This window comes from Serpula lacrymans (genome assembly GCF_000218685.1).
Source record: "Serpula lacrymans var. lacrymans S7.9 unplaced genomic scaffold SERLAscaffold_3, whole genome shotgun sequence".
In the NCBI taxonomy this organism is placed as follows: domain Eukaryota; kingdom Fungi; phylum Basidiomycota; class Agaricomycetes; order Boletales; family Serpulaceae; genus Serpula; species Serpula lacrymans.
The window spans coordinates 1,714,997-1,737,623 of record NW_006763292.1 but is presented as its reverse complement, the minus strand read 5'-3'; the positions used below and the strand labels follow the sequence as shown (position 1 = coordinate 1,737,623).

Genomic DNA, 22,627 nt, shown 5'->3' with positions numbered 1-22,627 from the left:
TTTGTTGCTACAAATAAAAAAGCAGCGCGGCGCAAAGAACACCTGGCTCCGCTGATGGTCGCGGTTATGGCTTATGGCGGACCTCTCGTTGCCATCATTTCCGCAGGCTCAGCAGCCTCAAATCAGTCAGTTTAATATCCTGCAAAGGCCATTTAAGTCGTGCTAACGAAAAGCTATCAGTTCGTGCAAACCAAAGGGATCTCTATCATGTGTCTATACTGAGGGAACAGACGGAAGCTGTTTTTAGGTCATGGTTGGGTCAGTCTCCCTTCCTAGATCGATGTACTAGCAGACTAAACGCTGGCTAGGAACAAGATGGCTGACAAGGTGGGATAAGGAGCTGGAGTTGATGGTGAAACTTGTTTATCATGGTCTTGCAACTGGTCGAGGTAAGTTTCGATCAATAGCCAGGGGTAGTCTGGTTTAAACACTGGCTTTCTAGCTATCCAAACATTGGGAGAAGAGTATACGGATATATGGCAGCACTCGACATACGGGAATATGATTCCCTCGATCCAGTCAAGGGCTGCTCTTGTCCTTCTTCCAACGTTACCTTCCTACCTTCTTGCGCGGGGCGGCTCTTACCTAAGTTCGTTGCCGCCCAGGATAGCGTCGACCATACGTTGGATCCCTCCAACAATAGAGGTTGCGTCTGAGATCAACTTAGCCATATTCTATCTGCGAGGAACGTATTATGACTCGGTAAAACGACTGCTCGGAATTTCATACGTGAGTCATGAGCGTTGTGATAGATGACCTGCTCAGTCAGCTATTATATAGCTATCAACGTTTCCTGAAAATCCTCATGTGCGGCCACCTTCGTACTCCTTACTTGGTATTTTACTTGCAGTCAGACTTATGCATCGTCTCGTTGCCTATATCCGACAACGAAGATCCGCTCAAGCTAAAGAATCAAAAGAAAAACGCCCCCTCGATGATGCACAGGAAGCTTTCATCGATGACCGTCCTGTTTCTTCTATGATACGGCCTGTGGATCCTGACAATGAGCCTGTCGTTCCGGCAGAGCAAGACCAGCATACTGTCATGGACTTTTCTTCGGTATCGACAGAACTGAGAGCTAGTCGGAGCTGTACACTATGCCTAGAAGAACGTACTGACAGCTGTGTCACCGAATGCGGCCACCTTTTCTGTTGGAGTTGTATAGTTGGGTGGGGTAGGGAAAAGGTATGTGGTGCATACTATAGTTGATATACAGTCCACTCAAGGTGTGATTACAGGCCGAGTGCCCGTTGTGCCGACAGTCACTTATTCTTACACGTTTATTGCCTGTGTATAATCTCTGATGATACACGTTATCGACAAATCGCCTCAGGTCGATTCGAGCCCTTGTAAGATCAGTAGTAGGTAACAGAATCGTACATTGTCAAGCACAACATATACCAGTGTGTGCAAGGCGAGATTTTACATCAATAAAACTGAATTTAATCATACCACTTGCTGGATTAGTGTGATATTATCGCCCTTGAGAAGGATGCGACCTGATAGGTCAAAGTTAGGCAATGCAGGTCAGATAACGTGAACTGATTCGTACCAAGTTCTCGCCGAGGTTTTGCGTCTTTAACGTACACTTCTGCTGCTTCATCCATTACCACATTCATGAACTCATCGAATCCCTGATCAATCGAAAAAAGAAATTCGTGAGCTTGAGCTTCAAATCACATGTATAGATGATAGAGAAAAAGAGGGCCCGTGTCCGGATGTGGTGGGCTCACACGCGTAAGAGCGCAAGGAAAGGACGTGTTATGATGCAGTTGCCTTATTTTTTGGCAGAAGAGGCGGGTTTAACGCTCATTGTGTCCAAGCTGAATACAAGAACACGTACAGTTATACGTCCTTCGATCCGCATCTCGACGTTGTCATACAGCCAGATTGAAACTTTTGTCCGCTATGATTATAGTCAGCGAGTAGGAGTTAGGAAGAGGAGACCCTGCAGACCTGTTGAAGGTTTTTGAAAATAACGTTCTGTTTGAAGGATGGCTTTTTAGTACAGTTATAACAAGTCTGAGATAAAGGACGTACGATGGGCTGAACCATCACCCTTTGCTGACGTCCCGACATGATAAGCAATGAAGTGGATTGAAATGCGAGATGACGGTTGAAGATAAGGGATTGAATGGTCTCTCGCTACCAGTGCAGACGATCACTGGCGAATCGCACCAAAGTGCCAGGCCAAAACAGACTACATGCCCTGGGTTAGGGTTTCTGTTCATGTCAGCGTTTCTCACGCGACACCTTTCATCTTCTGCTCTTGGTCGCCAAAGAGCAAGAAAACAACCGACGCGTCCGTCACGGCATACCACCATGGAGGTACGTTGAGATTTCTTTTGCCAGCTCAGCAATGTTCAAAAGCTAATATGAGGGGCTCAAGGCATTCAGTCCCTCCACCTCATCAACCGCGGCTGCGGTCACCTTCATCACCTTTGTACAAGACCTTAAACGCAAGACAAAAACATGGGGTCCAATGATAGAACTTTGCGCCAACGGCGAGAAAACTTTAGAACGTTTCCGATACCAATTCCCAGACGACTGGCTATACAGCGACCAACTCAGAGGAGAATGGAGCGCTTATAATGAAATTCTCAAGCGAAAGAACGATTCCATCCAGGAGCAGCTGGGTACGGGGCTTGCATAAGTCCCAAGTGTACTAAATCAAATTATTTTTTCTTAAAGCTGGATTACAACTCAAGATCGTTGCGGAGGACAAGATTGTGGAGAACAAGATAAACGATATTCTGAGAGAGTGGGAGCAAACTCGTCCTGTGCAAGGCAGTCTGCGCGCTGACACGGCGATGAACACTATCAATGTTTTCGAAGGGAAACTGACGCGTGTACAAGAAGAATACGACCTCGTTTGTAGGGCGAAGGAGGCATTGGACCTTGAACTCACCCGTCACACGCGGTTGGAACCCGTTTTTGAAGAATTGCGAGACCTCAAGGCCGTTTGGACTGCGCTGTCAGGAATATGGAACCAAATTGGGGAACTAAAGGAAATATCGTGGGCTACCGTTCAGCCGAGGAAGCTTAGACAGCAAATTGATGGGCTATTGACCTCAACGAAGGATATGCCTACTAGAATGAGACAGTATGCTGCATTCGAATATGTTCAGGACATTCTTCGCGGCTTGTTGAAGTCTAATTCCGTTATATCGGACTTGAAGTCAGAAGCTTTGAAGGATCGCCACTGGAAGCAACTTTTCAAAGGGTTGAGATTGTCTTCTCAAATCGCTCTTCCCTCGTATGTAATTCTTGTATTTTCGCAACAGGTACCTCCCTCCTGACTTATTTTTAGGATGACTTTAGGACATGTATACGATTTGGATCTCAAGAAAAATGAGGTTGTAATTAGAGAAGTCATCGTGCAGGCACAAGGAGAGGTATTGTATATCAAAAGCTTCTTGATCGCTTTTCTAATCACCTCCTACTCCTAGATGGCTCTCGAGGAATATATCAAGCAAGTTAAAGAAATCTGGACTAACTATACCCTCGACCTTGTTAATTATCAGAATAAATGTCGCCTTATCAGGTACGATAGCAATGTTGAACGAAGATACGACGATTTACTTATTTCTGATTTATAACAGAGGATGGGACGACTTGTTCAATAAGTGCAGCGAAAACTTGAACTCGTTAACCGCAATGAAACTTTCTCCCTACTATAAAGGTGAGTAAATAAGTAGTTGTATTATTTGTACAATACTTATTTCGCGTAATCAATTTAGTTTTTGAGGAAGAGGTATTAATGAAAGCATAATTGTATCATTCCATACTTATTCGTTTACAGGCAGGTTCTTGGGAGGAGAAGCTAAACAGGATTCATGTTCTCTTTGGTGAGTAATGTTTGCATAATCTCACGTATATGGCTTGACGCTTTCGCAGACGTTTGGATCGATGTACAACGTCAATGGGTGTATCTGGAAGGTATCTTCTCGGGTAGCGCCGATATTAAGCATCTACTACCCGTAGAAAGTGCTCGCTTCCAAAACATAAATGCAGAGTTCCTTACAGTGATGAAGAAGGTCTACAAGTCGCCTTTCGTCGTGGACGTCATGAATATTCAGGGAATCCAGAAGAGTCTTGAGCGTCTCGCAGACCTGCTCAACAAGATTCAGAAAGCGTTAGGAGAGTATTTGGAGCGCGAACGTTCTTCTTTCCCTCGATTCTACTTCGTGGGAGACGAAGATCTTCTAGAAATTATTGGTAACAGCAAAGACATCTTACGGATTCTGAAGCATCTCAAGAAAATGTTTGCGGGTATATCGACAATCGCTCTTGACGAGGACTTGACGCAGATACAGGGAATGGCCTCACGAGAGGGCGAAGAAGTCAAATTCAGCCAACCGATCCTTCTTAAGGACTTCCCGAAGATCAATGACTGGCTAGCGAAAGTCGAGTCTATGATGCGATTGTCCTTGGCAGACTTGCTTAGTGATGCTGTGGCCGAACTTCAGTCATTTTATGGCACCGGTTCTTTAGTTATGGATCAGCTTATGGCTTGGATGGAGAAATATCCGGCACAGCTCGTCACCCTAGCCGTCCAAGTTGCCTGGACAGCATCTGTCGAAGAATCCTTGGAGGCTGGCGAATCTCCCGAAGGCTCGCTTGAGACTGTTCGTCAAGCTCTGGATCTTCTCGCCGACATCGTTTTACAGGAACTGAGTCCTGTTACTCGTCGGAAATGCGAGCATCTCATTACAGAGCTTGTGCATCAAAGAGATGTCATCCGCCTTCTGATTCAGCAGCGCGTTACCGATCCCAAGTCGTTCACTTGGCTTTACCAAATGCGCTTTTACCTCGATCGCGCTGTCGAAAGCCCCCTTGATCGATTGGCAATTCGAGTTGCAGACGCTTCTTTCCCTTACGGATGGGAATATCTTGGTGTTCCCGATCGTTTGGTGCAGACTCCTCTAACCGATCGTGTCTACCTTACTTTGACCCAAGCATTGGATAATCAACTTGGAGGGTCGCCTTTCGGACCTGCTGGGACAGGCAAGTAGTCAATGAATTTTCCTAGAGAGCTATTTCATCTGAACGAATATATAGGCAAAACGGAGTCCGTTAAAGCTCTGGGAGTCCAGTTGGGACGATTCGTGTTGGTTTTCTGCTGTGACGAAACGTTCGATTTCCAAGCTATGGGTCGTATCTTTGTCGGGCTCTGTCAGGTTGGTGCTTGGGGATGCTTTGACGAGTTCAATCGACTCGAGGAACGTATCCTTAGTGCCGTTTCACAACAAGTTCAGAGTATTCAGCAAGGTCTTGCTGCACTAGTTAAGAACCCTAATACCGAGATCGAACTAGTCGGTAAGAATCTGAAGATAAACAGGAATATTGGTAAGTTTAACTTACTTATTGTATATTACCCCCGAATAACGCGAAATTTAAGGTATATTCATCACCACTAACCCGAACTATGCTGGTCGGTCGCAACTCCCACCTAACTTGACCAAACTCTTCAGGCCGTAAGTTAGAATTCAATATGCTTGAGGCTTCTGCTGATAATTGGCTCGAAGTATGGCTATGACCAGACCTGATCGGGAGCTGATTGCGCAAGTCATGTTGTTCTCCCAAGGTTTCCGTACCGCCGAGTCTCTTGCATCTAAGATTGTTCCCTTCTTCAATCTATGTGACGAGCAATTGTCACCACAGCCTCACTACGATTTCGGACTTCGTGCTCTGAAAGCTGTGTTGGCTAGTGCTGGTATTCTCAAGCGTGAACGACTACTGAGCGTAAAGAAATCGGAGGAAGACGGCGAAGAGGTGTCGGGACTTTCTGATGCAGTATCCGAGCAAATCATCTTGATTCAAAGTGTCACCGAAACTATCGTACCTAAATTGGTGGCAGACGATGTTCCTCTTCTTACTACGTGCGTAGAGTCTCACAAGAGCATAAGAAGTAAAATTGACTATCGCATATAGCCTTCTCGCAGACGTATTTCCAGGCACCGACTATGTTCCTGTGGATTTGGATGCTCTTCGCGAACAGATTCTCAAAGTTTGTGCAGAGCGTCGTCTTATGGATGGCGAACGATGGATTGCCAAAATCCTTCAGCTGTACCAGATTCAGAAGATCCAACATGGTCTCATGATGGTTGGCTCTTCTGGAAGTGGAAAGACAAACGCATGGCAAGTGCTTCTTGCTGCTCTCGAACGGCTCGATGGTGTCGAAGGTGTCGCCTATGTAATTGACCCTAAAGCAATGCACAAGGATGCCTTGTATGGTACCTTGGATCCAACCACCCGTGAGTGGAATGATGGTTTGTTTACCCATATCTTGCGTAAGATTGTCGACGATGTCCGTGGAGAAAGTGGGAAGAGACATTGGATCATCTTTGATGGTGATGTAGACCCCGAATGGGTAGAGAATCTGAATAGGTGAGGCGTTTTGTGTACTCTGTTGACTCTGTTTCTAACGAGCTTTAAGTGTCCTGGACGATAATAAATTACTGACCCTTCCTAACGGAGAACGTCTAAACCTGCCACCAAATGTTCGGATTATGTTCGAGGTAGAGCACCTTAGATATGCCACTCTTGCCACTGTCAGTCGATGTGGTATGATTTGGTTTAGCGAAGATGTCGTGGAGCCTTCAATGGTGTATCGACACTATCTCGCCACACTTGCCTCAGTGGCATTGGATGCTGATGATGAAGACGCACTAGACATGCCGGGCCGTCGGGTTGATGTACTATCCACCGACACAGCAGGGTCAGCTAACCTCATTACACAAACGCAAGTGGCTTCTATCCTCGAACGCTACTTCGCCGATGGAGATCTCGTCAGCTCTGCTTTATCTTTCGCCGAATCCATCGACCATATCATGGACTTTACCGCAACACGTGCCTTGAATACACTCTTTTCCCTTCTAAACAAGACCGTTCGTAACATCATCGAGTATAACTATCAACATTCTGATTTCCCCCTACCCCCCGAACGAGTTGAACAATATGTAACGAAGCGATTGCTGGTCAGCATCATCTGGGCATTCTCCGGAGATGCAAAACTAGATCTACGCGCAGAAATGGGCGATTTCCTGCGCAAACAAACTGGCATCGACCTTCCGCCATTAGCTGTAGGCAGTTCTCTCATTGACTATGATGTCCAGATTGGGACAGGCGAATGGACAGCTTGGCAGTCTAAGGTCCCCGTCATAGAGATCGAAGCTCACGTTGTCACGGCCGCAGATGTTGTCGTTCCAACGATGGATACTGTGCGCCACGAAGAGGTTCTATATTCCTGGTTGTCGGAACACAAACCGTTGATGCTTTGCGGCCCCCCTGGCTCTGGAAAAACTATGACTCTTTTCAGCGCCCTGCGAAAACTTCCGGATATGGAGGTCGTCGGTCTCAATTTCTCCAGTGCTACTACACCAGAGCTAATCTTGAAGACATTTGAGCAATACTGCGAGTATAGGAAAACACCTAACGGCGTCATTCTTGCACCTGTGCAAATTGGTCGCTGGCTCGTTGTCTTTTGTGATGAGATCAATCTGCCTGCTCAGGACAAGTATGGAACACAAAGAGTCATATCATTCTTACGTCAACTGGTGGAGTGTGGTGGGTATTGGCGTGCAAGCGACATGGCCTGGGTTAAATTGGAGCGCATTCAATTTGTTGGTGCCTGCAACCCTCCAACAGATCCAGGTCGTGTACCTCTTAGCCATCGTTTCCTTCGTCATGCACCACTAGTAATGGTGGACTACCCTGGAGAGATTTCCCTCAAACAGATTTACGGAACATACAATCGCGCACTCCTGAAGGTCGTCCCAACTTTGCGAGCATATTCAGAGCCGCTCACCGATGCCATGGTTGCCTTTTATCTCGCTTCTCAAAAGCGTTTCACCACAGACATACAGGCTCACTATGTCTATAGTCCTCGTGAACTTACTCGTTGGGTACGCGGTATATATGAAGCCATCCGACCTCTAGAAATGTTGTCCGTGGAAGGTCTTGTGCGTGTCTGGGCGCATGAAGCGTTACGCCTTTTCCAAGACCGTCTTGTGACGGAAGAAGAAAAGCATTGGACTGATGAGCATATCGACAATGCTGCTTTAGAACACTTCCCCACCATTAATCGAGACGAAGCGTTAACACGTCCTATCCTCTTCTCTAACTGGACTTCCAAGAACTATATTCCTGTGCAGAGAGAGGAATTGCGTGAGTACACCAAAGCACGACTCAAAATCTTCTACGAAGAAGAGCTTGATGTCCCTCTCGTCTTGTTCAACGATGTGTTGGACCATGTCTTACGAATTGATCGTGTGTTCCGTCAAGTACAAGGTCACTTGCTTCTCATCGGTGTTAGTGGTAGCGGCAAGGTAAGGTTTAGACGATGACACCTCACTCTATTCGCTAATCGTCCTTCAGACCACTCTTTCACGGTTCGTAGCTTGGCTGAACGGGCTGAGCATCTTCCAGATTAAGGTTTCAAACAAGTACACCGGTGATGACTTCGATGACGATTTGCGCACGGTGCTTCGTCGTTCTGGTTGCAAGGGAGAGAAGATATGCTTCATCATGGATGAGTCAAATGTGCTCGATTCCGGTTTCTTAGAGCGTATGAACACCCTGTTGGCCAATGCTGAGGTTCCGGGTTTGTTTGAGGGAGATGAACACGCGGCATTAATGACTGCTTGCAAGGAAGGATCTCAGAGAGACGGTCTTATGTTGGACTCGCACGAGGAGCTGTACCGATGGTTTACACAACAAGTTGCGAAGAATCTTCACGTTGTCTTCACCATGAACCCTCCCGAGAATGGTTTGGCGTCCCGAGCGGCCACATCTCCAGCGTTGTTCAATCGTTGTGTCCTTGACTGGTTTGGTGACTGGTCTGACCAAGCTTTCTATCAAGTCGGAATGGAGTTCACTCACACTCTTGATCTCGATCTACCGTCATATTCTCCTCCTGCTCACTTCCCTATCGCTTATAGGGAACTGTCAATGCCTCCCGTGCATCGTACAGCTGTAGTCAATGGGCTTGTCTACGTGCACTCATCATTGCATCAAATTAACCAGCGTCTGAGCCGTCGGCAAGGTCGCTATAATTACGTGACTCCTCGTCACTACTTGGACTTGTGAGTGTTTGGTGCTTTGCTATAGGAATTACTTACTTATCATTGATTCAGCATCAATCATTATGTGAGGCTCTACAACGAAAAACGTGACGAGTTGGAAGAGCAGCAACGCCACTTGCACGTCGGTCTCGATAAACTTAAAGATACAGTGACACAAGTGGAGGAGTTAAGAAAGAGTCTAGCAATAAAACGTTCACAGCTCGAGGCGAAAGATGCTGAAGCAAACGAGAAGTTGAAGCGTATGGTTGCCGACCAGCAAGAAGCCGAGCAGAAAAAAGCTGCCTCCATCGAGATCCAGGCCGCACTCGTTGAACAGGACAATCATATCGCTCAGCGACGAGCAGTTGTCATGGCTGACCTCGCAGATGCCGAACCGGCCGTTCTTGACGCCCAAGCAGCCGTCAGTAGCATTAAGAGACAACATCTGCAAGAAGTTCGTACCATGGCCAATCCTCCTGAAGCCGTAAAACTTGCAATGGAATCTGTTTGCACTATCTTGGGCCACAAGATTGACAGCTGGCGCACTGTCCAAGGTATCATCCGTCGAGATGATTTCATTCAGAGGATCGTCAACTTCGATACAAACAACCAAATGACCAAACCTCTACGCGATTTGATGAAGAGGGATTTCGTTAGCAGACCGTCTTACAATTTCGAAACCGTTCAACGTGCCAGTAAAGCTTGTGGCCCACTCGTTAAATGGGTACTTGCACAAGTACGCTTTTCCGAGATCCTGGATAAGGTTGAGCCGCTTCGCAATGAAGTCCAATCTCTCGAGACGCAAGCCGAAACTACCAAGAAGCAGGCTGCGCAGATAATTACCATGATTTCAGAGTTAGAGGCCAAGATTGGGAAATATAAAGAGGAGTATGCGCTATTGATCAGTGAGACCCAGGCTATCAAATCCGAGATGGAACGTGTGCAGAGTAAAGTGGACAGAAGTATGAAGCTGTTGGAGAGTCTGTCATCCGAAAAAGGTCGATGGGAATCTGGAAGTCGTACTTTCGATGCCGAAATGAGTACCATCGTTGGCGATGTTTTGCTTTCTGCCGCATTCCTGGCGTATGGCGGTTTCTTCGATCAGCATTATCGAGAGGTCATGTGGCAAGAGTGGTCCAACCATCTTTCAGAGGCCAATATCACATTCAAGCCAGAGCTATCTCTTGTCGAATATCTCTCATCGGCGGACGACCGATTAAGCTGGCAGTCCAAGTCGCTTCCCTCCGACAACCTCACTACCGAAAATGCTATAATGCTCAAACGGTTCAATCGTTATCCATTGATTATTGATCCTACTGGCCAAGCCACGACATTCTTACTGAACGAGTACAAAGAACGCAAGATAACAGTCACAAGCTTCCTGGACGAAGCCTTCCTCAAAGTCCTAGAGAGCGCGCTGCGGTTTGGTAACCCACTGCTTATTCAAGATGTTGAACATCTTGATCCTATCCTGAATGCTGTCTTAAATAAAGAGATCCGGAGGACTGGTGGACGTGTCTTGATTCGTCTTGGTAGTCAAGATATCGACTTTTCGCCATCATTCACCATGTTCTTATCCACGCGAGACCCATCTGTCGAATTCTCTCCCGACATTTGCAGTCGAGTAACGTTTGTTAACTTCACAATGACTAGAAGCAGTTTACAAAGTCAATCACTGGATCAAGTGCTGAAAGTGGAGCGGCCCGACACCGAACGGAAGCGCACAGATCTCATGAAAGTTCAGGGCGAATTCCGTTTGCGTCTTCGTACACTGGAGAAACTCTTGTTGCAAGCTTTAAATGAATCAACAGGCAATATTCTTGACGATGACAAGGTTATTGGAACACTAGAAACACTCAAGAGAGAAGCTGCCGAGATCACTCATAAAGTAGAGGAAACCGATGTTATCATGAAGGAAGTGGAACAGGTCACGTCTGAATACCTACCGCTGGCGCAAGCCTGCAGCTCTATCTTCTTCATTTTGGAACAGCTCAACCTGGTCAATCATTTCTATCAATTTTCCTTGCGCTTCTTCCTGGATATCTTTGATTATGTCCTTCATCACAATCCCAACCTCAAGAATGTATCTGATCACCATCGTCGTCGCGAAATTTTGCTTAGTGACCTTTTCCTGATTGTCTACAAGCGGACATCAAGAGCGTTGTTTTACCGTGATCACCTCATGCTCGCTGTGTTGTTGGCACAGGTCAAATTGCGTAGCATAGAGGAAATCGGCGATGAACTTGAATTCCTTCTTGAAAGCGGACAGGGTATTGTTACAGCTCCGGGTGCTGCAGAAGCAACAACTTCCCCAATATTGACAGCTGATCAAAACCTTCGCCTTGAAAATTACGCCAAGCAAGCACTCTTCAGGCCTGTTCTAACCCATATTACAGAACGCGAAAATGACTGGGTGCCATTCTTGGAGTCGAGTAATCCGGAGTCAAACGTGCCTATGCCTTGCGAGCCTAGCACACGTGAGTATCCATTCATTTAGTATATATTTAACAAGGTACTCACATGAATAACAGCTGCCGTCGAAGCCATCCGCGCTATGTTGATTATAAAGTGTTTGCGTCCTGATCGTCTTCTACAATCAACTGCCTCGTTTGTCAGGACAGTATTTGAATCTGACCTATCTGCCCAATCTGGATTCGATCTCGGAGCTATGGTTGCCGACGAGGTACCCCCTGCTACCCCTCTGGCTCTGATATCTGTTCCAGGTTATGATGCCAGCTACCGTGTTGAACTCCTTATTCAAAACACTGGAGCTCGTTCCTCCTCTGTCGCCATGGGCTCTCAGGAAGGCTTTACATTAGCCGATCAGGCCATCGCTGCAGCCTCTCGGCAAGGAAGCTGGGTGCTACTTAAGAACGTACACTTAGCACCAACATGGCTAGGTCAATTGGAGAAGAAATTGCAGACCCTCAACCCTCATCGTAATTTCCGCCTCTTTTTGACTATGGAAGCCAATCCTTCGATTCCTGTTAATATTTTGCGGCAGTCGCGTATCATTATGAACGAACCCCCTCCTGGTATCAAGGCCAATCTTCTAGACTCACTTCGTAGTATTTCTTCAAATCGTCTTGCCCAAGGACCTGCCGAGAAAGTTCGTTTATACTTCCTGCTTGCATGGTTCCACGCTGTGGTACAGGAACGTCTCCGCTATGTCCCATTAGGATGGAGCAAGCCATACGATTTCAATGATTCTGATATGGCTTCCGCTTTTGGCACCATAGACACTTGGTTGAACGCAATCGCCAAAGGACGAGCAAACGTTGACCCAGCCATTATTCCGTGGGACGCACTCAGAACATTGATCAAACAGTCTGTCTACGGTGGCAGGGTTGATAGCGACTTCGACCAGCGCATTTTGGATACCTTCGTTGACGGCCTGTTTACTCCTACGGCGTACAATGTGGACTTCAATCTTGTGCCTAACGTTAATGGTTCTCAACTTCTCGAAGCACCAGATGGCACTAAATTGGAGCACTTCATGACTTGGGTTCAGAGATTGCCTGATCGTGAGCCTCCTTCATGGCTCAGCCTTCCTCCTACTGCGGAGCGCGTCATTGCTGTTGCTCAAGGTAAGACCCACATAAATTTCTACCAACGTCATTGTACTAAGGATTATTCATAGGTAACGAGTTATTGGGCAAATTGCGTAAGATGCGAATGTTAGCAGATGACGACGACGAAGTGACGGCTGCTGCTGGTCCCTCGAAAGGACAAGCTTCGCAGCAGCCAGCTTGGATGAGAGCACTTCACGACCGCTGCCGCGAGTGGTCCTCGCAGCTTCCTGCCGTAAGTTAAACAGTGTTTTCTTGCCATACCTCCATTGAGCGATGCTACAGACGTTCAACACTCTACCAAAACAATCGAACGACAACCCAGACCCACTGTATCGTCTCTTTTTCCGCGAGGGCAGCATCGGGCGCAAGCTTCTGGATCAAGTCAGGAAGGATCTGGCTGACGTGATCAAAGTATGCGAAGGCGTGTTGAAGCAAACTAATCATCTTCGAACGCTTATGAGTTCTCTAACCAAAGGTAATTTCACCCTTGCTTACCTTTCCAACGTTGCTGAATCCTTTTTCAGGTACCATACCTTCACATTGGCGGCGATACAAAGTCCCTAAACAAATGTCTGTTTCCGAGTGGATTCCCGATCTCGCAAGGCGTCTCGCACAATTAGACGGGATTACCAGCATGGATAATAGTCTTTCACACGTGGAGGTGTGGCTTGGTGGTTTGTTCTTCCCCGAGGCGTATGTGACTGCCACACGCCAAGCAGTCGCACATCGTAAGCGGTGGAGCCTGGAGACGCTGAACTTAAGACTGGACATTGGACGAGTGAATGATCCTGGCGCATTCATCGTTGATGGTATATACTGATAACCATTGATCTCCTTTATTCATGCTGACCATCTTTTCTATCTATAGGTCTTGTATTGGAAGGTGCTGCTTGGGCCACAGATAATCTCGTCCTGAACGATGGCGAGTCCGTTAGACTAAATCCCTCGCAAATACGATGGATACAAGAAGATGAGTCATCTAAAGAAGAAGAGCGCAGGAATATGGTGACCCTACCGGTATACCTGAATAGCGACCGAAGCGACGTGCTGTTTACAGTTGACTTACCATTTGATGAGAACGCGGGGGCGCTAGTGGCAATGAGAGCCGTATGTCTTAGCGCAGGGGGCTGAAAGATAGAATAGTTCGAGGTGATTTGATGTTCGCTCTTTCACATACCCATACCATTATACCTACTTTTGCATGCATTCATGATATAATCGGACAGATTACGACCTTTCACGAGTACAAGATTTTTAGTTCACACACAATACATCATCGCTTTATTTTATGACCTTTTTCATGCTCAATCCCCAGACACACGAATCCGCGGTCTTGTGCTCTAAGAATACACAACTTTACTTCCCTCAGCAATCTCTAACACCTTCCAGTCCACTTCGATGCCCTCTGTCCTGAAAATATCACGTGCGGCTTCAGCAATTTTTTCGAAGTTGTGTGTAGCGAGAGCAAGGATAGTAGGACCTGCGCCAGAAAGGCATATGCCGAGGAGGCCCGGATGTGAGGACGGGGTGAGGAGAGAGGTGACAGCAGGAAGACCAGGTATCTGCAGAGACGAGAAGTTGGTTTGATATATGAGTAAACTGTAGCGAGAATGGGGAACGTACAAGAAGTTTCCGGTATGGCTGGTGAACACGATCTTTCATTGCCTCATATATAAGTTCGGGATCAGGAGGTGATTGGCCCAAAGCTGTCGTCAGTACTGCAAGACGCTGCATGTTGAAGACCTATCAAGGTGCGCGATTTTATTGTCAGAGGCGTTATATGAGGGTATGCGAAGAAGAAAACATCCATCCCGAGTTTGAGCTACTCACGAGATCTTTCCTTGTGTATGATTCTGGAAGCACTTCCCGGGCTTTTGCCGTGCTAAGCTCAAACCGAGGGATGATGGCGACAGCCTTGATGCTATCCGACCAGTTGAAACGCACGTAATGCCCGATTCCGTTTGGCGGGACAGGCGGGGAGAGACCCCAGTCTGCACCTGCATCGGGGGGATATTCAGGCAGAACCTCACTCAGCGGAACCTGCGCTGCCTCCGTCGCAACAGGATCGAGTTCGCGAAGATAAGAGCCCACAAAGCCGCCAACGAGTGCAGCCGTGACGTTGTCGGGATGGCGCTCGACCATGAGCGCGAAATCGAGCATGCGCTCGTGGGAGAGACGAAGGCTTCCGAGGGCGTCTGCGAGAAGGACGCCTGCGATGACGGCGGCACCGGAAGATCCTAGGCCGCGGCCGAATGGGATCTCGTTGTCGACGTGGATGTGGGTTAGGGAGGGGGGGAAGAAGGGGTGATCGTGGCAACGGAGGACGTATAGGGCGACGCGAGTGGTGAGGTTCTTGTAAGGGTCGAGTGGAACCTCGGATGCCCCCTCGCCAGAGTAAGTGAGTACTGGAGGCGGGGGACGACCGGATGTGGGTGATGAGGATTTCTCCGCGTCGAGTGTGACGTGGAGGGTGAGATGGAGGGAGAGGGAGAGGCCGACGACATCAAAACCTGGGCCGATATTGGCAGAGGTCGCGGGGACACGGACGATGAAGGAGGGAGTGGTAACGTTCGGGGTAGACATATAGGTATGCACTTGTTTCAATTTAAAGGATTAGATACGAGACCTAGGCTCAGTGTAGGGATCAATATATACATCAACTCTGGTTTAAAACCGACGACTTACAGATGTACTACTAGTACACTTTTCTACACGCTATCTTTTCCTAGAGGAAACCAAAAGACCTTCTATCTGTGTATTAGCCACTTAGATGCATGGCGGACCTCTAGGACTATACGAGGCTCACCGATACTTTGATTGCCAGGAAGATAAGATCAAATGTCAACCGAGCTTGCAACCGATCATTTTTTCTGACTCTAAACGTTATAAACGCGTCGTCCATATCCGGAAATTTATTTGTTTGGTCCAGAAGGTGTTGCACAACAAACGCCGCCATGCACGAGTTTTCACTTCTCGCGATTTGACTAGATGTTTAGCGAGAGTGAGATTGTGCAGGCAGTATTAATCAAGCCAAGAAATAAACACCAGAAATACAGAATTGTCATTAATCCGGTAATGAGAATATGCCTTTGTAATACATTGATGCTAGTACTGTAGTAGTACCATATATGCATGAGACCCAGTAGAGTAGTAATTTCGTCGCTGAAAATGAAAATATGAAATCGAATGGTAAATGCGAGTCATGCGAGCGTGATCTACACGTGTATGAGAATGTATGCTCTAGTCGATCGTAAATCAAGAAAATGCTGCCTATGAGGAGGCGACAGCCTTGGTAGTACCGTTGGTCTTGGTACCAGATGCAACGACAGTGAACTAAGAAAAATAATCGTCAGATGGAATTGGGTACACGGAAACAGGAAACCAACTCACGTAAACAGCGTCATCGAGAGAGCCGTGCTGGGCAACAGCCACAAGCGCGGGTTGGTGGTTCATTGCAGTGTTAATCGTGGACATCTTGTAAGCACCCTCTGGCAGTCCACCGGTAACATTAGCGTATAGTTGACCCTTGCTGTCTGCCTTGCTGTTTAAGCCCAAGAAGAATGCAAACTTGGTTGGGTTGGTGGGTGTCGTCTGCTGGATCGAGCTGAGAGCTTCGATGACAATGTGGGAGTGACCCTTGATCTGGCCGTTGGAGTCAAGCTGCTGGGGAGCGGCGAAGTAGTTGGAGTCAGCGTTCGTGAAGAAGCCGGTCGAGATCCCACTAATGGCGAGGGAAACGGTGAAACTAGTGTTTGCGGGGATCGTGTCCATGTTCACAGGGGAGACGAATTTAGCAGAGGGCATGTTAGCGGTGGAAGGGATGGATCCCATGGTGGCAGGGTTGCATGATCCGCCCTTGATCTGTTGTCCGTTGGTGAGGGGTTGGTCGGGAACCGTGGCACAAAAGTTGATGAAGTTGTTGGTAGACGTGAGGGAGGCGACTTCGCCGGATTCTGAGGTGTTCAAGCCTTGACCGTTCTGAGCAAAGCCTTTGGCGATGACGGAGGAGAGCAGTGTGAGGGAGCTTTGTCCGTTGCCACTCGACCCGCTGGTACTAGTGGGACTCGCAGCAGAAACTGACGTAGCGGTGCTGGTACTGACACTAGTGGTAGAACCAGTTGTGCCAGAAGAGCCACTGGTGGCACCTGTAGCAGCGATACGAGAGTCGACATCGGACTGAGTAGTACACGCAATGCTTGTACCCGCACTATTAACGAGAGGAAGTGCAGCACAGCTGTATGAAGGAGATGTTAACATTGAAGAGTAAACAAAGTCGAGATGTAGACCTACATCAAACTGGAGGAGCAAGCAGTAAGAACAAACTTGCCACTAACACACTGAGCAAATTCGTTGTTTACACACGCGTTTTCCCCCGCCGTACAGGAGGAAGAAGTAGTCAACGACTTGAATTGATTGCTAGGATCAAAGATGAGAAACGACCAAGTAAGATGAAAAAGAAAACATACTTTTGGTTGATGGCATCAACACCATTCTGGAGAAGAAAACCAGAACTGCTTGCACGGCGCGTAGGGATTGCATTTACAAACATGGGAGCGAAAGCGAAAGCGGCGAGAGTGAAGAACTTCATTCTGGAGAGTATTTAGAACTTTGTGCGTTATGGGAGTTTGGATTAGATCGGTGGAGCGAACGTTGTCGTGAGTCTATAAAAGACGAGAGAGACTTAGTGAGTGGTAGTCGATGGATAATCGTGTGGAGTGAAGAGAGTGAAGACAAGACACCAGGTCTGGTAGGGATGAAGACTGAAGAGTGAATGGACGCAATGAGCGGGTGGTAACGAAGACGAACCGTCTTTTATACTCCATCGCGATATTTGTGCATTGTGTGGAGGTTCACTTTGGATCCGATGTGGAAACGCAGGGACAGAATAAGGGTGGACTTGTTACCTAAACAATGGACAAGCTGACCATAATGGGTGCCGTTGTTCAAAGTGCGGTTCCGCCTCGACAATAATGGGAAGTGACACATGGCTGGTTGTGCAAAAGCCAAATTTGCTGCACCTGGGAATGCACGGGAAGACATCACCTTGCACTCGTTGTCTGCTGTCTTTTTGCGTGTTCGGCGAGAGGAATGAAAGCGTTGCTTGTTATTGTTCGTCCTATTGTTTGTCTTTTGTTCAATCATCCTTGCTATATTTGGACCTGCCGAATGCTCCCGGTCCGACCACCTTGAGTCGCCGCTTATCTTATCTTATCTACCCACTTTGTCTTTGTCACAACCGAGTGGCTGCAACGGTTGGATCTTCAACACTCCAAGTCCCAGTCAAATTCACAAAATGGACCGCAAAATACTCACATTTCATGCAGTGAGGGTCGCATTCCCCGTCGTTTATTTTGCACCGCTGATTTTCCAGCCGATGCCTCTAGATCTTGTTTGACATGGACGGGTGAGCAAGTCAACCGTTTAGGTCAAAACTGTGTTGTGCACCAACGAGTTGACGTTTACCGTTACAGGACGCTAATAGATTCAACTCCCGGAGTTATGAAAGCCTGGGATACTTTTGCAAAAGATTATTCCCTCAATGCATCTCAAGTTGCCCACGCATCACATGGCAGACGGCTTTATGACACTCTCAAAGAGTTTTGTCGGATCGACGATGAAGATAGGCTGCTAGTAAGACTCGGTTTTTCCATGGACATGAGCTTTTCAACTAACTTGACCCGAAGGCCGAAATCGTAAGGTTCGAACGGGAGGTGATCGATGGGGGGCCGATAGTACTCCCTGGCGTACAAAATCTCATTGCACAGGTAAGCTCCCTTACTCCCACCCGCCAAAGTCATTCCCTAATTCATTCAATACTTTTCAGCTCAGACATGAAACCACGTATGGCTGGACAATTGTCACATCCGGTTAATATTTTTTTCCCTATACGGTGACATAACCACCAGCCTTGTGTGCCCTCTTTAACATCAATCAACTCGCAGCTACGAATGTATATACCCCCGCTGCCCTCGCACGTTGTGCCATTCCACTGCCGGAAGTAGGATATGTCACATCTAACGATGTTGCCCGCGGAAAACCTCACCCAGACCCATATCTTGCTGGGGCACAGCGATGTGGTGTAGATCCGACCAAATGTATGTGGGCAGTCATGCGGACGGAACATGTAAATCACTGGCTTGATGGTTCTTCCTAGGTCTCGTCGTAGAAGATGCACCCTCAGGCCTGTTAGCAGGACATGCAGCCGGTGCACGTACACTCGCAGTATGCACCTCCCACACTCGAGAGGTGATCCTAGCCTCTGGAGCAAATCCGGATTATATAGTCAAGGATCTAACGAGGTGCGTGCATGTTCGCTTTTTTTTTGCGTGGATTTCGGATAGGTTGTGAGAGCCTGCTTGGGGTTGTGCTTGGGATGGAAGCCGTCGGCGCTCGGATGGACTTGAATGCCCGAATTTGCCGGACATGCTGCTGAAACCTCGAGGCAGTCGACTGAATAGGTTCTGTTCCCAGAGTAACGGCGCGGTGGGTGGATGGAAAAGTAGAGATTTCCATTGACGAGTCAGACGAATGAGAACCAGTATAAGGGCCTCGGAACCTTAAGCGGAGTCGTTGGGCTTTGGGATGGTTAGGGGGTTCTAAGTGGAAAGTAGACGTCGAAGAACGGAGGGTATACCCTTGACCCCTAGATCATTTTTAGGCTTTATCCCAAATCGTATATCCAGTGGGTTCAAGATAAGAACACGACCAATCGAACGGCGATGTGTATCGGTATTGGTACACAGGAGAAGAAGAAACGACCTGAGTGCGTAATGCGTTAAAAAGTCAACCAGTGCGAATGCGAGTGCTCACTATGACACGAAAACACACATGCGAGCTAAGATGAGCAGATCTACCAGATACGCTGCAATCGGTAAGTTTAACGATTTCGACATCCCAAGGTCCGGTTCCTTCGCACTCGGCGGTAATAACCTCATGACCAGGCCCAATGTTAGAGCAACCCAGAACAGCAGGTGGAGATGGGATACGCCACGATATCAGGATATTCCACTAAATCAAGCCTGCTAAGTATGCCATCTGCGGGAAAACGTTCGGAGCATGAAGAGATCATTGCCGGCGCCTCAAGCCTTAAGAGTTCAAGGCTGGATCGCAAAGATCCGGGTAATTCCACTTCGGGTATGATGAACACGTGAACACGAGCTCGTATCAAGGTTGCTCTATTCGATTTTTCTCTGAACTACACAACATATGGTGAAGGTCAAGATTCACTGAAGAATGTGTGTTTCAATTGTGCACATACATACTCTGCATCAAGGTTGATTCGGTACGCCGCATCAGTGATTGAGGCTGTGAAACTTTGAATGATATCTCCTTGAACACACAATTTTCGAGCGTTGTGCCGCTTGTGCGTAGGCCAGGAATCAAGAGATAGATTTCACAGAAAAGTTCTCAAGTGGTGGTACCGATCAAACCGCCATCGCTTGAGAAAGGATGAGTATTTGAAGCTCCGTGAAGCTTTGGGAGTGCCAAGGAAACATATTCCGTTACCGCGGCAGGAATGCGAGCAAAGTGAGGCGAGGCTTCGGTTTTCCATGGAATACATGCTTGGAATCATCTCTCCTTGTCGCACAACCAGAACAGAGCGGATGTCACGGATGTACGTTTCGCCCTGAAAGGTACTGATGGACTCGTTACTTTTACGGAACACAGCACCTAACTATACGCCGGCCTTTGCGCACTCTGCCAGCATCACGCCAAACACTCTACCTCCTTGCTATAAATACGGTCCCATCCATCGCCTGCAGTCAGAATCTGCCAATGCCTCATATCCATACCACCTCACACTCCAGCCCTCCCGGTGTAACCACCCAAATGCACCCATCTCGCTCTGCTCCAACGCCTTCCACATCACAAACACAGAGTAGTACTGGCCCTCAACCGGAAATCTCATGGCGAGCAGGCATATCATCTCTTCATCCACAAGTGTCAGCACCTCCAAATGTGCAAAATGCTCAGCCGTGTAATAGTCATCAATGGCGGATTTTAGGCAGACATCCTGATTCATGTGTCCTTTCACCACCGGGATGGAGACACCCAGGAGTCGCTACGGCTGCTGCACCCCCATCGAACCCAGCTATTCCTCACCCACCATCTCAGATTGCACCTGCACCGCAGAGCTCGCTTTACCCGTACCCATTAACGTCACAGTTCCATCCTCCGAACCCTGCACATCCTCCCTACCATGTCGCCTCCAGAGTTGCACATTTTGCGACGAATCCATTTATTCCCCCGCCCCCTCCTTTCGGCGTGACATCGTCGTTTTGTGGTTCACATGCTGGATTTTTTTCGGTCCCCCCACCAGTGTATACCAATGTGGCTGGGATAACACCTGGCCCACAACGGTGCTTACACCCAAACCTTCCACCTGGCATTCGCCCCCAGCAGCCAAACGAAGAACCAAGTCAGATCATACCGACCCCAAACCAACCGCCACCTGTAAGTCCTTTTTATTGGCTTTTTTTCTTTCTCGGTTGAGTCTTATTTATTTATTTTTTAAACCTATCAAGGTACCGTCCTCTTCAAACCAAACACAGCGGACGAGACCGCGGTCACCATCCGTCGCTCCGTCGTCGACGTACAAAATAGAAGTTGATTTGGCCCGTGCGTTGTCAGCACAGAAGATACGACGTGCTGAACTTCATGTGGCGCAACTGAAATATCAACGGAGTACGGCAGATGTAGCGCTATGCAGAAAGCATCTGAGGGATGAAATGCAGAAAGAATGGGATAATTCTCCAGACGTGGTCGACGAGACCGACATGAAGGAGGCCGATGACACACCTTCGCCCCGTCCGCACAAACGGGTTAAATTGGAGGATGAAAATGGAAACGAAGTCATGGACGGCGATGACGATAGTGACTCAATGTCTTCTCCGGAAATTTAAAAAAGCGTCACGGATTCTATCTATTTTTTGGGGCTCTTTGTTTCTTCTGATGGTCGGCTCGATCTTGCGGAGATGATACATCACGGAAAGGAATTTAATAAATGTGGTTTGCAAGAATATATCCCTGTGTCATGTATCCACAAATTATACATAAATTGCTCCGACATGGTTGCCTCACGGCATAAAGTATATCTTTCTGACCACTTTTCGTCTACTAGCGCACGTAACAAACTCCTCTTACGTCCAAGAAGTTCAAGTGGACTATCAAACTCAGCCTGAATGAAATGCAATCAGTGAATAGTTAGCTCCCCGGTCACTTACATTTTTTTCGGCGTCAAGAACCATCTAAATGGCTACCAGCTTTCGACATGTTTGAAGGCATTGCAAGCACTCGCAACTTTATCAGCATCAATTATGGTTTTCAAGCGATGAGCAGAGCTTTCCAATGGTTTCTGAGCGGTCGCCTCGGCTTTCTTCTTGCTCTTCCTATATAAGGATAGGTATAAAAGCACCAAGCAGGATGGCATGCAAAATGAGAGTGATTAGTGGAGGCACCAACGAGGTAGGCCGGGATCAGGGTGTTGGTTCATAGACTGAAAAACACATTGCTAGAGCTGAGCTTTTTTTTAGATACAAATTATAGCTCCAGCAAAAACACCTACGCGTCCTTCCTCAAGTTCATCTCCACGAATTGAACGTCTAAAATGACTTGGAGCTGAGACATCGAGCGGTGACGATAAAAGGCCTGCAAGTTTGTGTGATACAACCAAACGAGGATAAAAATGCTGTGGTTGAAGGCTGCAGGTTAAGGACACAATGTTCAGACTAAGATACGGACTGCACGACTGTACTCAGTAGTCGTTCGCAGTCTTTTTGAACTCAGCGGTTCCAGGGGCAATAGCTTGTGTGGCACCCTTAGTTCCCAGGTTACTGTTTATATCCCGCTTATTATGTGCATATGCATGCAGGGTCTGAGGGGTCTTTGCTTTGACATGTTTACTCGGTTGGTGTATTGTGGCGATGTGCTGGGAGGGACATACCGCAGAAAGTTGAAATTGGTGGTGAGCCCAATGCTCCTTGCCCGCTG

At 47.6% G+C, this 22,627-nt stretch overlaps 4 protein-coding genes across 4 annotated transcripts; 2 read left to right on the top strand and 2 right to left on the bottom strand.

Annotated features, from left to right (window-relative positions):
* Positions 1 to 50: 50 nt before the first annotated feature.
* SERLADRAFT_445906 (uncharacterized protein) lies at positions 51 to 13,932 on the top strand (the record flags this gene model as incomplete). The annotated part of the gene is made up of 28 exons (XM_007314591.1): positions 51 to 125; positions 181 to 389; positions 443 to 729; positions 781 to 1,185; positions 1,239 to 1,499; positions 1,553 to 1,634; positions 1,844 to 1,906; positions 1,957 to 1,983; positions 2,041 to 2,328; positions 2,390 to 2,636; positions 2,692 to 3,256; positions 3,311 to 3,395; positions 3,450 to 3,544; positions 3,603 to 3,682; positions 3,807 to 3,848; positions 3,898 to 5,007; positions 5,062 to 5,349; positions 5,402 to 5,477; positions 5,529 to 5,882; positions 5,935 to 6,390; positions 6,440 to 8,330; positions 8,380 to 9,086; positions 9,138 to 11,542; positions 11,597 to 12,652; positions 12,706 to 12,869; positions 12,920 to 13,112; positions 13,162 to 13,446; positions 13,506 to 13,932. The coding sequence occupies 20 exons, from the start codon at positions 2,110 to 2,112 to the stop codon at positions 13,766 to 13,768; spliced, it is 10,581 nt and encodes a 3,526-aa protein (XP_007314653.1).
* SERLADRAFT_359814 (uncharacterized protein) lies at positions 13,923 to 15,220 on the bottom strand (the record flags this gene model as incomplete). Its single annotated transcript, XM_007314590.1, has 3 exons — positions 13,923 to 14,199; positions 14,261 to 14,380; positions 14,468 to 15,220. 3 exons carry the CDS (start codon positions 15,218 to 15,220, stop codon positions 13,978 to 13,980), a joined length of 1,095 nt encoding a protein of 364 aa, XP_007314652.1.
* Positions 15,221 to 17,899: 2,679 nt separating this feature from the next.
* Positions 17,900 to 19,744, top strand: SERLADRAFT_458866 (uncharacterized protein; the record flags this gene model as incomplete). Its single annotated transcript, XM_007314589.1, has 8 exons — positions 17,900 to 17,960; positions 18,022 to 18,041; positions 18,109 to 18,268; positions 18,322 to 18,402; positions 18,462 to 18,504; positions 18,580 to 18,732; positions 18,792 to 18,936; positions 19,109 to 19,744. The coding sequence occupies 8 exons, from the start codon at positions 17,931 to 17,933 to the stop codon at positions 19,167 to 19,169; spliced, it is 693 nt and encodes a 230-aa protein (XP_007314651.1).
* A 445-nt stretch (positions 19,745 to 20,189) lies between these two features.
* Positions 20,190 to 20,993, bottom strand: SERLADRAFT_458864 (uncharacterized protein; the record flags this gene model as incomplete). The annotated part of the gene is made up of 1 exon (XM_007314588.1): positions 20,190 to 20,993. One exon carries the CDS (start codon positions 20,658 to 20,660, stop codon positions 20,370 to 20,372), a length of 291 nt encoding a protein of 96 aa, XP_007314650.1.
* Between the last annotated feature and the right edge of the window lie 1,634 nt (positions 20,994 to 22,627).